A 17,527-nucleotide genomic window follows, 5' to 3' on the forward strand; every position below is an offset into this window, starting at 1 on the left:
ATTGCACCCAGATTTAGGCTTGCAAAAAGTGAAATTCTTATACTCTTCAACACTTTCTTCTAAGTAAATTCGTGGACCAAGATAGTACCGACGTACCGGCTATCCAGATCTGTATAGGGTCTATTTAAATGTAAACCTTATTCAGAAAAGTTTGCCGGAAACAGATTCATGGATAGGAGTCTCCCCAAATAGGTGTTCTATCTAAAAAATCTTATATTTACATAGAAATATGTTCGATAAAAAGAGTAGCTCTCAAAAGTTTCCCTGTCTATGGAAAATCTCTCATAGTGGGGTCCACCCGTAAAATAACTTTAAAACGCTTTTATTCAAACGGGACTTTGTCCTTTAGGAAGATATGTTAGGTTGATTCTTTCTGTATATGTTTTTTATACCCTCCAAAAGTATGGAGGGTATATTAAGTTCGTCATTCCGTTTGTAACTCATCGAAATAATCATTTTAGACCCAACAATGTATATATATTCTTGATCAGCGTAACATTCTAAGACGATTTAGCCCTGTCCGTCTGTCTGTCCGCTGTTGTAATCACGCTACAGTCTAAACGAATTAAGATAGGAAGCTAAAATTTTGCACAGATCTCTCTTTTGTTTGCAGGCAGGTCAAGTTCGAAGATGGGCTATATCGGTCCACGATATCGTATAGCCCCCATATAACGGTACCCCCGATATTCGGTATTTTGATGATGTTAGCCACATTTTCAATGGAATTGTCTGAAAATCCACACAAGTAGTTCCTTGTGGGTACTTTATACCTCGGCAGAGAATTATCTATATAGGAGCCACAATATCGTATAGCCCCCATATAACGGTAACCCCACGGTATTCGGTATTTTGATGATTTTAGCCACATTTTTCAATGGAATTGTCTGAAATTCCACAAAAGGAGTCCCTTGTGGGCATTTAACCCCCTCAAAAAGAATTGTCTATATAGGTCCACGATATCGTATATCTCCCATATAACTGTACCCCCCCCCCCCCCCATATAACGGTACCCCCGACATTCGGTATTTTGATGATGTTAGCCACACTTTTCAATGGAATTGTCATAAAATCCACAAAAGTAGCTTCTTGTGAGTACTTCACCTGTCTATAAAGGTCCACGATATCGTATATCCCCCATATAACAGTACCCCCCGATATTCGGTATTTTTATGATTTTACCCACATTTTTCATCGGAATTGTCTGAAAATCCACACAAGGAGTTCTTTGTGAGCACTTTACCCCCCGACAGGTTAACGATAACGTATAGCTCCCATACAACGGTACCCCGCGATATTCGGTATTTTGATGATTTGAGACACGTTTTCCAATCGTATTGTCTAAAAATCCACACACGGAGTTCTTTGTGAGCACTTTATCCCTGAAACGGAATTGTCTATATAGGTCTACAATATCGTATATCCCCCATATAACGGTACTCCCCTATATTCGGAATTTTGATGATTTTAGCCACCTTTTCCAATGGAATTATCTGAAAATCCACACAAGGAGTTCCTTGTAAGTACTTTACACGCAGACATAGATTTGTCTTTATAGGTCCACAATATCGTATATCCCCCCATATATCGGCACCTTCCTTTATTAGATATTTAAAGATTTTAAAAGAATTTTTAATGGATTTAATTATTTTTATACCCTCCACCATACTATGGAGGGTATATTAACTTTGTCATTCCGTTTGTAACTCCTTGAAATACTCATATCAGACCCAACAAAGTATATATATTCTTGATCAGCGTAAAATTCTATTTCAAACAGAACGAAATAATTGTAAAGTAAACAACAAAACCTTTTTTTTATTTTCTCACTATACACGTAATTTATTAGTTAATTTGTTTCACATACATTTGTTTTGTTGTTGTAATGGATTGTTCTTAAATAACTTAGTTCAAAGATTTTTCGCGACATGCATTCATTGCTAAAATAAATAAAACAGCACACTTTATTCCTTTTGTTGTTGTATTCTTAAAATATTTAATTAAAATATTACACAAAATGGAAGTAAGAACTGCCAATAATGTTTGTTTTTGTTTGTATTGTGTTCGTCGTTTCCGGAGGAAGAGGAGGGTTCTACTTTGTTTTTTTTTTTTTTTTTTTTCTTAACAACAGTTACATTAATGAGAGGACTGACATCAAGGCATTCGTTGTCAACAGTTTGTATTTATTTTTGACGTTTTGAATTGTTGTTGTTGTTGAGATAGATATCAAAACGTCACAAAGTTGAGTAGGAGGAGGATGAGGTATGGTGAAGGGGAGCCGCCTAACCACCACCAAATTATATAAAACATCATCATGTGGAACGGTTGCTATTTACCCAAACCGATCCACATGTAGTTGGGATCAATGAAATTCGAACCATGTGCCCACTGGCCATGAGGGTTCATTTCGACGAGAGAACGTATCTTCTGCGATGGTCTGTAGAAACGTATCGCCTTTATCCATTCGGCAGCTTGATCCGTATTGCCCTCCGGGTCGTGCAGATGATGATGTAAATCACCAAATGTGGGATCACCCTCTAAGAGTTTTTGTTCTTCCGACGACCATTGATATTTCTCGCTGAATTGCACATTTTTGGAGAGATCACGAAAAAATTTACCCAAATTAACCATGGAACCTGTAAATGGAAACAGATGAAAAGATAATTTATGAGATGAAAAAATGAGGAAATATTTTACATCTATAAAAGTTCATATCCGTCTAGAGAACACAATTGGTGTGTACAGTACCCCGGTGTGAGATTTCGTACATAGTGTACAAAATCGTACAAAATATTCGATAGTCTAAAAGCCCAATGAGTGGGGACAGTAATATTGACAGTTGAGTAACTGAGAGTTTGAAAATTTAGTTCCAGTTTCATTCGTTTTTTTTACTTAAATTTAGAAGTTTGCGAAACAGCTGTTTTATTGCTCGATTTTACTGAATGTTGTTCGCTTACTTCTTGCAATGTGTCAGTATTTTCCATTTCATATGAGACCTAAATAAATATGATATAAATATTGCGACGTGCCAGGTTTGTACTATATCGACTACTTTCTTCACTTTATATGAAATATGTGACAATTTTTAGAAAATGTGCTTGAGGTCCCAAACGTAGTCGACAGAAGTATTCCATTTTCATAATTCATCTAATACAGGGTTGCCCATATTCGACGGACCCATCTGGCAACGACATAACCTTTGACAGAGATGTCACATCGCTTAATGACATACCGCGTTTGAAGCGTCAGTCCAATCAGATTTTTACCATGAACCAATACACGCCACGCGAGCTCTCTGAAATAGTTGAAATTTACATTCAATAGAAGAAGTCAATTGTGAAAACTCAACTTGTTTTAAAACGTTAGAAAATGTGAGAAGTGCGCCTTATAAGAACACCATTAAGCGTTTATACGAAAAATTTTCGACTGGTAATGCTCTTTCTAATCCGAAGAGGCCATATAAAAGTCGACCAAGGCGATCGGCCGAGAAAATGGCTGCCGTACGAGCCAGTGTTGAGAGGTCTCCAAGAACATCCCAAAAACGCCGTTCTCAGCAGTTGGGCATGGCTCGGTCCACTTTACAACGGATTATTCGCATTGATTTGCATTTGTTCCCGTACAAAATTCAATTGACGCGAAGAATGTTGCCTGCGGACAAGCCTCGTCGATTGGAATGGGTCCAAATGGCCCAAAGGTCCGTCGAATATGGGAAACCCTGTATGAAACTTTATGAATGCATTTCATAGGTTTATAACAGTTATAATTTGAAATCGACGAAACTAATATATGGGAGGTAAATTCTATTCTGAATCGATTTTCACCAAATTTGACGGAGACATTTTTACCTTTCATACCAAACTACATTGCACTTCGAGAAGGATTATGTTAAAAAACATTTGTTCCACCAAATGGAAAAATGCAGTTAAATGCGGAAAAATCTATGCAATTTGGTCTGATATTAAATGTATGGTGGGCAATAACCGTCAAATCGGATGAAGATATATCCAAATCTGAACCGATATTATTAAATTTAAATTTGGCAGAAGTATTTCTGAGCAGCGTCTGATTTCCGGTACCAAATATCATCGTTGTGGAGTGCATATTACGAATATGAGGTATTGGATTGAACATATATATGGGGGCTATAACTGTATCTGAACCGACTTTCACCAAATTTGATTTGAATTGAATTCGGTCGGATGTGCCAAAATACATCGTATTTGGAAGAATATTACACATTTGTCGCACAATAAAATTGAAATCGAACAAAGATATACAGGATGAGATGGAAAAACTGCAACAAACTTCAGACTGCTGTCATTTCTAAGCCACTCGTCCGACAGCTATTAAAATTATTCCAGTGACAGCTCATTATATTGTTTACAAATGTACAAAAGCATTTTGAAAAATAGTTATTCGTGATGGAATTCGAGCGTGATAGTGGGATTTCTTTATTTTTAGCTGGAACCAGCTGGAACCAGCTGGACAACAAGTGGCTATCGTTAGAGCACTCCAATTTAAATGTGAATAAATCTTTTGTATCTCGTACGAAGCGACTTGATCGAGCAGTGGCCGAAAAATGGCTCGTGAGCTGAACATATTGTAATAGTCCATTGGGCAAATATTGAAAAATGAGCACGGGGTAAAGCCATTGAAATTTTAAAAGTGCAAGAACTTACACCGCAACAGAAAGAAAATAGACTCAAAACAGCTAAATAGATGCTTCCCTCGGCCGAAAGTGGTGAACTGTCGAATTTGATTTTCTCTTAAAATTAACTATGGGTCTATCTCGCTTCCTTCTTCATGTTACAAAAAAAGACATAATACCCTGACCAATGTTTAGTGTAGGTTATAACAAGTAAAAAAACATTAAGTTCGGCCGGGCCAAACTTTTAATACCCTCCACCTTAGGGTAAAGTAAACTTTAGAAGAAATGTGGCAAAAACCATTAAAATGCCAAATATCGGCAGGGCTATACCAAATCGTGGATCTACACATACAATGTTTCGCCAAAGGAGCTAGAACCCATTATGACCTACAAATACCAATTTTCAGACAAATCCGTGAAAAAATGTGGCAAAAATCATCAAATTACCGAATATCAGGAGGTACCGTTATATGGGGGCTATACCAAAACGTGGACCTATAATTACGATCACTCGCCACACGAACTAGGACCCATTATGATCTACAACTACCAATTTTCAGAGAAATTCTTGAACAAATGTGTCAAGAATCATAAAAATACCGAATGTTGGGAGGTATCGTTATATGGGGGCTATACCAAATCATGGACCCATACATGCAATGTTTCGCCACCGGAGCTGGAACCCACAATGACCAACGAATACCAATTTATAGACAAATCCGTGAAAAATGTGGCATAAATCATCAAAATACCGAATATCGGGAGGTACCGTTATATGGGGACTGTACCAGAACGTGGACCGATATATCTTCAACACCAATTATCCTAGACACAATACAAATTGCTCTGCTAAATTTTGGCGCTCTACGTCAAATAATGTGGGCTACATCGTGATTTCAACAGACAGACGGACACCGTTAAATCGACTTAGAATTTTATGCTGATTATGAATATATATACTTTATGGGGTCTACGACGAATATTTAGGGATGTTACAAACGGAATGACAAAGTTAATTTGGAGTAGAGCCCTGATTTCATTGATTTCAAGAGCTTTAACGATATTTCGCAGATTTTGCTATTGCTAAGAATGCTGTTTTCTTTGAGTGTAAAAAAATTTCGACAGATTGTATTTAATATTAGTGCAATCGATTTGGTTGTACAAGTTTCAAGTGGAGTTGCTTTTCTGACCCAAGTAGAAAAGCAAAGCTCTAAATATAAATTTTCTGTCGAAGCAATTGGTAGTACTGTGGAAAACTATAGCTGACATTTTCTAAATGCCGAACATTAAAGAGCACCACTATATCAGTTTTTTATCTTTTTGAGAGAGGCTAAATTACATCTAATTTGGTTGGAAAATGTTCAAACCCGATGGTATTGTCACATGTCGGATATTCCAAATAGTGGAGCAGTATTTTCCTTTTTCGGCAGGAAGACAATATACAAATTGAAAATTCTAAAGACCAAATTGTCCGTATAACAAGTCATAATGTATCAGTAAGTTTTGCCGACAGGTGTATACCCTCAACCTTGTGTTATGTTGTTCAAACTTTTTATCCTTTGTGGCCGAGGTTGTGAAGGAGTGGGTAAATATTATCCAGTTCTTATCTGACCTAAGTCTGATATAAGTATTACAATGTGCCAGATTTGGACTATATCGACTACTTCCTTCACATTTTGTGAGAAATGTGATAATTTTTGTAAAATGTTGAAGTATGCATTGGGTACAATACATTGTGGACCAAAGTGTTCTACTTCATTTAATATTGATAAAAAAAAAATTCTAATTTTATGCGAATAAATTATAATAAAAAAATTTAACTGCTTCTTCTTTACTTCTTTTTTACAGCAGAAGCATTTGGCCGTTAAATTCCCTATTCACATTAGATATCTGGTTGATAAAGATATTTAGATATACCAAGTTTGAAAATCATCGCTGACTTGTTACGAAAGTTATAAGAAATATAAATACTGAAAATTGTGACCCATTGTGGGGGTGGTTCCAGAATAGAGTAGGCCGGTATCTATCATCTTCCCACCAAAAGTTGTGCTGGTAGAAATATTGGAATTTGTAAAATTTAGGAAGAATTAGATGCTTATTTCGCATTTTTGAGCGTTTTGGTAATTTAACACTTTAAGCCCTTTGTAAGAGAAGTACCAGAAGAAGCGGACCGATGCGTTCCATCTTTCCACCAGATCTTTCGTTAATAAAAATATTGGGTTGTGTAAAATTTAAAAAGCATTCGAAGCTTGTTTCGCCTTCATGAGCGTTTTGTTATACAAATTGTTGACTCATTTATTAGGGAGGTACCAGAAGGAGTTGACCGATATATACCATTTCCACACTACATCTTTTGCTAATAAAAATATTGGGATGTGTGAGAATCGTTTGATTATTTCGCATTTTATAAGAGATATAATTTTTCAAAATGTCGACACGCTGTGCGGGAGGCACCAGAAGGAGTGGTCCAGATCTTGTGTAGGTAAAAATATTGAGATGCGCGAAACTTGAAGATAATCCGTTCCTTATTTTGAATTTTATAAGAGTTTTAATTATTTAAAAATTTGAACCACTGTGTGAGAAGAACATGATGGAGTGGGCCAATATTGTCCATTTTTACACCTGCCATACTCGTAGCACTAATACAAACATTGGGATTTGCAAAGTTCGCAAGTGGGTGGTCCTTTGGTGTTCTATAAGGTAAATTATTTTTTGTAAAAATGTTGACCTTTTGTTTGGGGAGGGGGGGATACCTGAAGCAATGGACCAATGTTACGACTTAAAATTTTATGCTGACCAAGAAAACATATCCCACATAAAGCTCAGGTTTTGAAACGTTTTCTATATTTAAAGAGATTTTTCTTGAAAAGTTAGTTCAATATGGGGGAAAACTTTTAGGAGCAAGACTTCTTCTATATATTTAAGACCCCTTCTGCTACTGTCTATTGAAAAGTGTTTAAAATTTTAAAATTCCTCAAAGTATCTTAGCTGTTTCCCCTTGCATAGAAATTATTACATTTTTTCTTACCTCCACTAATGGCCGGCAAAAACGGTGTCGTCAGATTCTGCTTAGGTTTCTTATCTCGTGTACGTCCACCCCTTTTTCGCGGAGCAGACGATGCATCGACGCTGGGTTTCACATTGCCATTTTTATCTGCATTCAAATTAGCATCTGCTGGGTAATTATCTGACACTGTATCATCATTATTGGAATAATTGAAATTTTCATTTCCGTTTTCCGGATCCGGATTAGAATTCATTGCATTTGTCCGTTTCATGTTGCTGGTTTTATCAACGGTCAATGGGGGAAACACCTGCATCGACACTTTTCCATATCCTTTTGCAGCGATATCATTAATTCTCTTAAGCGGATCATTCGTATAGTCATCGTCGTTGTCGTCATCATCGTCACCATTACTTCCGAGAGCTTTTAGCCATGACGTCTTTATGGCTTTGTTGTTATTGCTATTTTGTTGGTTACGGTGGTTTCCTTTATCATCGCCATCGTTAGATGCAGTATAAAGGATATTTGTAGGTGCTGATAGTAACGCTGATAATGGAAATCGATGACGTAGTGGCTGTTGTTGTTGCTTTGATGGTACCTTTTGTTGCCATTCTCTGTCCTCTTGCCTGAACTTTCTTATTGGCCAAATTGCATTTGCCATTTTATAAATATCAAAATCGTTTAGATTTTTCAAATCAATTTCAAATTCACTTCCGCTTTTCCATGGCAGGTTTTCAATGGCGCCCAACGGTTGATGGGCCGGATGTTGTTCAACTTTTGCCGGTATTGGCCGCAAACCATTCTCCTGGTGGTAGCGTCGCAACAAGTCATCCATGTAATGAAACATTTGATAGGGATATGGTTTTATCAAAGAATTCAACCTTTTGTCAGCATCGACATCTTCTCCGTCCCCGTCCCCGCCACCACCACCACCTTCAACACCTCCACCACCATCGTCCATTCTTGGATCTGCACACACTTGTATAACTAAAGTGATTATAAAGAAAAAGGAAAACAGAACGAAACAATTATTCTTTCAATTCATAAACGTTTGTCTTTTAATAGATAAAATAACAACTTCTTGTCCTTTGTGTTTAGCCGCACAAACACCCACACATTCATACTCACACACATGTGGCCTACCTTACATTTATCAATTGTCTTGTACCCTTTTTGATATCTCTTCACATGTCTCGCAAATAGTTAAATGTCCTTTTTTGTCAATGAGCCTTTTGAATTTTTAATTAGTTTTGTTGTTTTTATTGTCTCCACTACTACTTCTGCAAGAACAACAAAAACAACATTCTCCTGTTAGAGTAGATAACCAATTAAGATAAAATATGTTAAACACGTTCCAAGGATAATGGAGTGCAAAAAGAAGTGCAAACAATGAAGCGTTTTTTGTTGCTGTTCTTGTTGTTCTCGTCTATGGCATAACAGGTGGATGGATGCATGGATATGTGGAAGCCCCAGATGTTAAAGCATGGCATGGCATCATTATTATTCTAACACACATTATGCTGCATTGGCAGCAGATGTGTGAGCCTATTATGATAATGTTATCTATTGCACAGTGGAGTGATCTGTAATTGAGAATGGTGTTGACTTAAGGAACAACAAGTAAAAAAACATTAAGTTCGGCCGGGCCAAACTTTTAATACCCTCCACCCTAGGGTAAAAGAACATTAGAAAAAATGTGGCAAAAAACATTAAAATGCCGAATATCGGGAGTTACCGTTATATAGGGGCTACACCAACACGTGCACCTATAATTACAATGTTTCGCCACACGAGCTAGGACCCATTATGACCCACAAATACCAACTTTTACACAAATCAGTGAAAAAATGTGGCATAAATCATCAAAATACCGAATATCGGGAGTTACCGTTATATGGGGACTATACCAGAACGTGGACCTATACATGCAATGTTTTGCTACACGCTCAGGGACCCGTTGTGACCTACAAATACCAATTTTCAGACAAATCCGTGAAAAAATGTGGCATAAATCATCAAAATACCGAATATCGGTAGGTACCGTTATATGGGGGCTATACCAAAACGTGAACCTATACATGCAATGTTTTGCCACACGCTCAGGGATCTGTCATGACCTACAAATACCAATTTTCAGACAAATCCGTGAAAAAGTGTGGCATAAATCATCAAAATACCGAATATCGGTAGGTACCGTTATATGGGGGCTATACCAAAACGTGGACCTATACATGCAATGTTTTGCCACACGCTCAGGGACCCGTCATGACCTACAAATACCAATTTTCAGATAAATCCGTGAAAAAATGTGGCATAAATCATCAAAATACCGAATATCGGGAGGTACCGTTATATGGGGACTATACCAGAACGTGGACCGATATATCTCATTTTCAATACCAACCATCCTAGGGACAATACACACACTTGTGCCAAATTTCAAAGGTCTACGTCAAATAATGTGGGCTCTATCGTGATTTCAACAGACAGACAGACAGACGGACAGACAGACAGACAGACGGACAGACAGACAGACGGACATCGCTAAATCGTCTTAGAATTTTATGCTGATTATGAATATATATACTTTATGGGGTGTACGACGAATATTTAGAGGTGTTACAAACGGAATGACAAAGTTAATATACCCTCCTACCCATGGTGGAGGGTATAAAAATTGGGATTTTCACTACCACCAACGACAAGTAAAATAAGAACTAGTAGGGTAAGACAAATGTTGGGTGGGCTGACTTTATGATACCCAATATCACTGTGGAAATTTAGTAGAGACACCTGTAACCAATAAACGTTTATATTAGCATTTAAAGTATTGAGTGCGTATTATGGTTTCAATTTGAAAGCGGTTGGAACTACCACCGGGCCAGGACCCATTTCGAACTACAAAAATACACATTTTTAGGAAAATCCGTTTAAAAATGTGGCAAAAATCATCAAAATATCGTATATCGGTAGGTACCGTTATATGGGGGATATACCAAAACGTGGACCTATACATACAATGTTTAGCCACACGATCTAGAACCCATTACGAACTAAAAATACCAATTTCTGGACAAATCCGTTAAAATATATGGCAAAAATCATCAAAACATCGGTACCGTTATATAGGTGCTATACCAAAACGTGGACCTATATATACAATGTTTTGCCATACGAGCTACAACCCATTATGACCCAGAAATACCAATTTTTTGCCATACGAAATACAACCCGTTATGTCCAACAAATACCAATTTTTAGACAAATCCGTTGAAAAATGTGGCAAAACCCATTAAAATACCGAATATCGGGAAGTATTGTTATATGGGGGCTATACCAGAATGAGGACCGATATATCTCATTTTCAATACCAACTATCCTAAACACAATACAAATTGTTCTGCTAAAGTTTGAAGATCTACGTCAAATAATGTGGGCTGTATCGTGATTTCAACAGACAGACGGACAGACAGACGTTAAACCGACTTAGAATTGTATGCTGATTATGATTACTTTATTGGGTCTACTACGAGTATGTAGGGATATTATGAACTTTTTATACCCTCCACCAAAAAAAGTATGGAGGGTATATTAAGTTCGTTATTCCGTTTGTAACTCATCGAAATAATCATTTTGATCAGCGTAAAATTCTAAGACGATTTAGCCCTGTCCGTCCGTCTGTCCGTCTGTTGTAATCACGCTACAGTCTAAACGAATTAAGATAGGAAGCTAAAATTTTGCACAGATCTCTCTATTGTTTGCAGGCAGGTCAAGTTCGAAGATGGGCTATATCGGTCCACGATATCGTATAGGCCCCATATAACGGTACCCTCCGATATTCGGTATTTTGAAGATGTTAGCCACATTTTTCAATGGAATTGTCTGAAAATCCACACAAGTAGTTCCTAGTGGGTACTTTATACCTCGGCAGAGAATTATCTACATAGGTCTACAATATCTTATAGCCCCCATATAACGGTAACCCCAAGGTATTCGGTATTTTGATGATTTTAGCCACATTTTTCAACGTAATTGTCTGAAATTCCCAGGAGTCCCTTTGTGGGCATTTTACCCCCTCAAAAAGAATTGTGTATATAGGTCCACGATATCGTATATCCCCCATATAACTGTACTCCCCGATATTCCGTATTTTGATGAAGTTAGCTACACTTTTCAATGGAATTGTCTTAAAATCCACACAAGTAGTTCCTTGTAAGTACTTTACCCCCTGAGAGAGAATTGTCTATACCGGTCCACGATATCGTATATCCCCATATAACGGTACCCCCCGATATTCGGTATTTTGATGATTTTACCCACATTTTTCAACGGAATTGTTTGAAAATCCACACAAGGAGTTCCTTGTGGGTACTTTATACCCCCTCAAAAAGAATTATCTATATAGGTCCACGATATCGTATAGCCCTCATATAACGGCACCCCCGATATTCGGAATTTTGATGTTTTTAGCCATATTTTTCAACGGAATGGTCACAAGGGGTTCTTTGTGAGCACTTTACCCCCCGAAAGAGAATTCTCTATATAGTTTATCGATAACGTATAGCTCCCATATAACGGTACCCCGCGATATTCGGTATTTTGATGATTTTAGCCACATTTACCAATCGCATTGTCTGAAAATCCACACACGGAGTTCCTTGTGAGTACTTTACACGCAGACATAGATTTGTCTTTATAGGTCCACAATATCGTATATCCCCCCATATATCGGCACCTTCCTATATTAGATATTTTAAAGATTTTAAAAGAATTTTTAATGGATTTTGAAAATTTTCTAATTCGTTCCAAATGGTGGAGGGTATTCAAAGTTCGGCCCGGACGAACTTACTGCTTTTTTTACTTGTTATTTATCTATTCATGTTGTTATTTTTATACCCTACACCACAAGGTGGGCAGGGTATTATGCTTTTGTGCATTTATTTGTAACAGGCAAAAAGAAGCGGGATAGACCCATAGTTGCTTTTGATGATCTGCATAGAATCACATTCAGAGTCGATTTATGCATGTCCGTCCGTCTGTCTGTCTGGCCGTCTGTCTTTCCATGTATTTTTGTAAACAAAGTACAGTTCACATTTATTGCCCTATCCAGATGAAATTTTGCACAAATCGAAATCGGTTCAGATATATCTATAGCTCCCATATATATTGTTCATCCAATTTGTTATATTTTTGTCCTCCGCAGCCGTAATATGCACTCAGTAATAAGAATATTTGGGGAAATATATCAAAAACAGCTCAGAAATACATTTGATAATTTTTATCGAGATCGGTTAGATTTGGATATAGCTCCCATACATAACTTCGTCCGATTTACATTTTATTGTTCACCAAACATCTAATATTTGTTCAAATGAGATGGAATTTGGCACTTACGACCGAATTGAAGCTAGTATGTCAAATTTGGTGAAGAACGGTTCAAATATAGCTATAGCTTCCATGTATATTGTTCTTCCAATTTGTTATATATTTGTTACCCACAGCCGTAATATGCACTCCGTAACAACGACATTCAGGGAAATATATCAAATACAGCTCAGAAATATCCATGTCAAATTTTATCGAGATCGGTTCAGATTTGGACATAACTCCCATATATATCTTAAATTATAATTATAATCATAGCGAGTATGATTGAATTCTCTCATAAAAACTTATAATTGTTATGTGGAGCTCTTCTAAATTAGCAAAGTGACGTAGGATATCATAAAGTCGACCCCACCCGACTTTAAGACTTTCTTTACTGTTTAAACGTGGATGCTGTCCAAAATTATTAATAAAACGAATTATTAAAAAAAAAAAACACTGGGGTTTTGATTATCTGAAAAAAGCTAAAAGAAATTAGATAGGTGAGCTGGGTCTGGTTTTTGAGAAGCGCTGCTGCTGAATCTTCTAAAATACCCAGTTCTCTTTAATGTTAGCAAATTGCAAATAAGAGCTAAATCTTATGTTAGAAAGATTTAGTATAAATATGGGATATATGTATGTACATACATTAATAATAACGTATATACATAAATAATTGGGCAGTTGCTGAGTATATACTTGTCGGCAAGCCAACTGATAATTTTGAACATGTCATTTGATACGCTCTTCTGGTACCTGCCCACAAAAGGTCAAAATTGTCGCGTGCTTATTTTGTGAAATTTCACATATCCCAATAGTTTTATTAATAAAAGATTTGGTGTGAAGACAGAATATATCGGTTAGTACCTTTTAGTACTACCTCACAGCGGGTCAAAATTTTGAATAATTATGTCTCTCATAAAATGCGAAATTCTAAACTTTACACATTCCAATATTTCTGCTAACCCAATATCTGTTGTTGAGATAATATATATCGGCGTTCTTCTTTAGGTTCCTCCCACACAAAATCGCAATATTTTTACTAGCGAAAGATCTGGTGTGAAGAAATATGTATCGGTTCACTCCATTTGGTACCTCCCCCTTAAAGGTGTTAAAATGTTGAATAATCAAAATGCTGATAAAATGCGAAATAAGCATTTGATTGTCTTTTAATTTCACACACTTCAATATTTCTGCTAACACAGAATTTTGTGTGAAGATGATAAATATCGGCCCAACCCATTTGACACAGGGAAAAATCCAGCAAAAAAATGAAAGTAGAGCTACAAATAGATACCCGTATGGCGTTTTGAAAGATAACATTGCAAAGTAAATTAAGTTGAGAGGCAAACAGCCCCTCTCTACCACAAAAATGTACAAAATATTGTACACATTATAGGTCTCACACTACTTCAAAAGTCGAAATAGTACCTAAATGCCAGAAATCCATGTATATTAAAAATACAAATATATTCTTCATCAATTTTAACAAAAAGTCACTAAGGAAAAGAAATATTTGTATACCCTCCACCATTAAATGGAGGGTATATTAAATTTGTAATTCTGTTTGCAACAACTCGAAATATTCGTTCTCGACTACATAAAGTATATATTCATTATCGGATTCTACATCCGTCTTTCGATATTTTTCCAATTTCAGTACCACTTTCCAGTAAAAAAATCAATGACCACTCAAAGGTCCACTTTTTGGTATATCACCCTTCAGAGATAATATTTTGGTTTCCTAGAAAATTGTCAATAGAGGTATAGCCTGAAAGTTTCAATTTTGTGGAATTTAGAGGGAAGCTTTTTACTTGGTCTTTATATTAAATATCTAATTTTATTGTAAACTGGTTTTATTTATTTTTTATCCCTCCAAATATTTTTTTATTTTTAAAAAAAGGTTAAAGAAGAAAAAAAAAAACGACAAGAGCAAAAAACTACACAAATATATGGAGCGTATGAGTGATAACAACAAATAAATGACCCAGTTAGAGTTCCCTTTTGGTGATTTGCTGTCTGTCCATCAATAGTATGGAGGGTACATTATGTTTGTCATTCTGTTTGTAACACATCGAAATAAAAACATGTTTTTTAGCCATTTTTTTATCCGAATTTGCTGTAAATTGGCGGTATGTGTTCTCAGCATGTAAGAAACATCCTCACAGCAAAGAACTTTAAATAGAGGTCTTGAGCTTTGTGTAAAGTCCCTATTCGATATTTTAATGATTTTAGTTACATTTTTCTTAACAGAATTATCTCAAACTTGGTATTTGGAGTTCGTAATAGGCGCCACCTTCTCTGGCAGATAATTGGCTATAGAGATCCAAGTTTTCGTGTAGGCCCTATGTGCACTGCATACTTCACCTCCAGATACTCGGTATTTTGATAATTTGTGTCACACTTTTCACTTGAATTTTTTCAAACTTGGTATTTGAAATTCGTAATGAGTAATACCTCCTATGAAAGAAAACGTTCCGTACAGATCTATGCCTTCTTATAGAAAACCCCCCCCCCCCCCATATAACGGTACCTTCCAATATTCGGTGGTTTAAGGATTTGGGCTTCATTTATCAACAGACTGATTTGGTATTTGAAGTTCGTAATAGTCGCCACCTTCTCTCGAAGATAATTAGCTAATGAGATCTACGGTTTCTTATAGGTCCCATATAGCTGTACCTCCAGATATTAGGATATGTTTCAACATTTGTATTTGGAGTTTGTAATGGGTACTACCTCAAATGACAGCAAAATTGCCCTTACAGGTCCACATCTTCACATAGCCATATAACTGTACCTCCATATATGCGTGTTTTTAACGATGATTGCCACATTCGGAATTTGGATTTAGCAGTGGGTTCTGCTTCCTATGACGGAAAATTACCCATACGAATTCACGTTTTCGTGTAGCCAACATATTCCGGTATTTTGAAGATTATAGCTATATTTTTCAACAGCATAATCTTAAACGTGGTGTTTGGAGATCATAAACCGCACCAGATAAGTGGAATTATTAAAATAATGGCGCTAATTTCAACTTTATTTTTTTACATTTTTCCATTTTTTCCAAATGGTGGAGGATATTAAATATTCAGCCTTGCCGAACTTGGTTTCTTTTTTACTTGTTGTTTCCTTAATTCGTTTATTTGGCTCAAGGCGGAACCCTACTGAAGTCGATGGTAATCGGGTTCAGATTTGAATTTAGCTGCCATATATATTTTTAGTGTACATTAAATTTACTTTCTTACCAAGTGGATTCAATTTAGGATACACTACGGAATTCAGCCTAGAATTGTATTAATTCTGGAAATCGGTTCAGATATAAATGTAGGTCCCATACATATATTGCTCATCCGAATTGAACATTTAATAATTGCTCTATAATTATCATATTTGGTGTAGAACATATTGGATGCAATTTAGAAATATCTCTGCCAAAATTTGCAGAGATCAATTCAGATTTAGATATAGCTTTGATATACATTTCCTATAGAACAAAAACAACGTTTCTGTTTCATTTTAGAATTCTATTTAGTCTCCTGCCACTTTTTTAACAAAATATAATCATATTATTATTAATGTAATCATTTAGCAAAAGTTCATATTATTAGAGTCCTTTTAAAATCATTTTGTTGATATTTAATCCATATTCTACCGTTTCCATTTCCCTAATATATTATCCATCTCACCGACGGCTTCTTCTCGATTGTAATCCATTACATACCTCGCAATACAAATATCCACAAATAGATGGTTCCAAAATTGCAAAGTTTTAACATTATTGACATTTTATGGATCCATTCAGATGAAATGGATTTTCTTCGGATTAGTTCTATGGATATCCTTTGGAATTTCACTGCAAAAGCTTGGATCAGACCACTGTTAAATCCGCAACATAGTAAAAGCGTAAAAGTCAAAGAATTAAAATGATATAAAGGCAGCAGCAACAACTACAACAGCAGACAAAATAAACACTTGTTGTTGACAAAACACTTTGTTCGCGCGCACTTTCACTCTCTCAACAACACCAAAGAATGACAACGGCACTGGCAAGCGACGAGCGAGCAAGCGAACCTGGCGAAAGGTTTAGCAGGCGTTAACTGTGACACTTCAACTACAGGCCAATGGTTTTTATAGTCGCTAACGTAGCTGGCGCAAAACGTAGTGACGAAAGGTGTGCAAAAAAGGCGAAAACACTCACTCATACACGCACACACTCAAACTCACCTAAGACTACGAATGGTGTTATCCTTTGTGTCGGCTTGTATTCAATTTGAATGTTAAACCTGATATTGTTATTGTAACGGTAAATTGTATTGTTGCCATTGTTGTTGTTGTTGTCGTCGTTGTTGCTGTGCTTTCCTTTTTGGTCCATGTAACATCATCAGCCTCATCATCAAAGCAACAGGGTGACAATGCAATGATAGAAAATTATTGCATTTCGGTACCGAACTTATTTCAACGACGAAGATCATGCGCATGGGTAATGGGTGGAGGGATTGGGGGTAGGTGTA

General features: G+C 36.4%; 1 protein-coding gene across 1 annotated transcript; it reads right to left on the reverse strand.

The window, feature by feature from the left end:
• Window positions 1-1,810: 1,810 nt before the first annotated feature.
• LOC101897115 (uncharacterized) lies at window positions 1,811-17,103 on the reverse strand. The gene is made up of 3 exons (XM_059120532.1): window positions 16,738-17,103; window positions 7,674-8,636; window positions 1,811-2,633 (listed from the first exon to the last, which is right to left on the reverse strand). The coding sequence occupies exons 1-3, from the start codon at window positions 16,799-16,801 to the stop codon at window positions 2,326-2,328; spliced, it is 1,335 nt and encodes a 444-aa protein (XP_058976515.1). The 5' UTR covers window positions 16,802-17,103; the 3' UTR covers window positions 1,811-2,325.
• Between the last annotated feature and the right edge of the window lie 424 nt (window positions 17,104-17,527).

This window comes from Musca domestica, unplaced genomic scaffold, assembly GCF_030504385.1.
Source record: "Musca domestica strain aabys unplaced genomic scaffold, Musca_domestica.polishedcontigs.V.1.1 17, whole genome shotgun sequence".
Classification (NCBI taxonomy): domain Eukaryota; kingdom Metazoa; phylum Arthropoda; class Insecta; order Diptera; family Muscidae; genus Musca; species Musca domestica.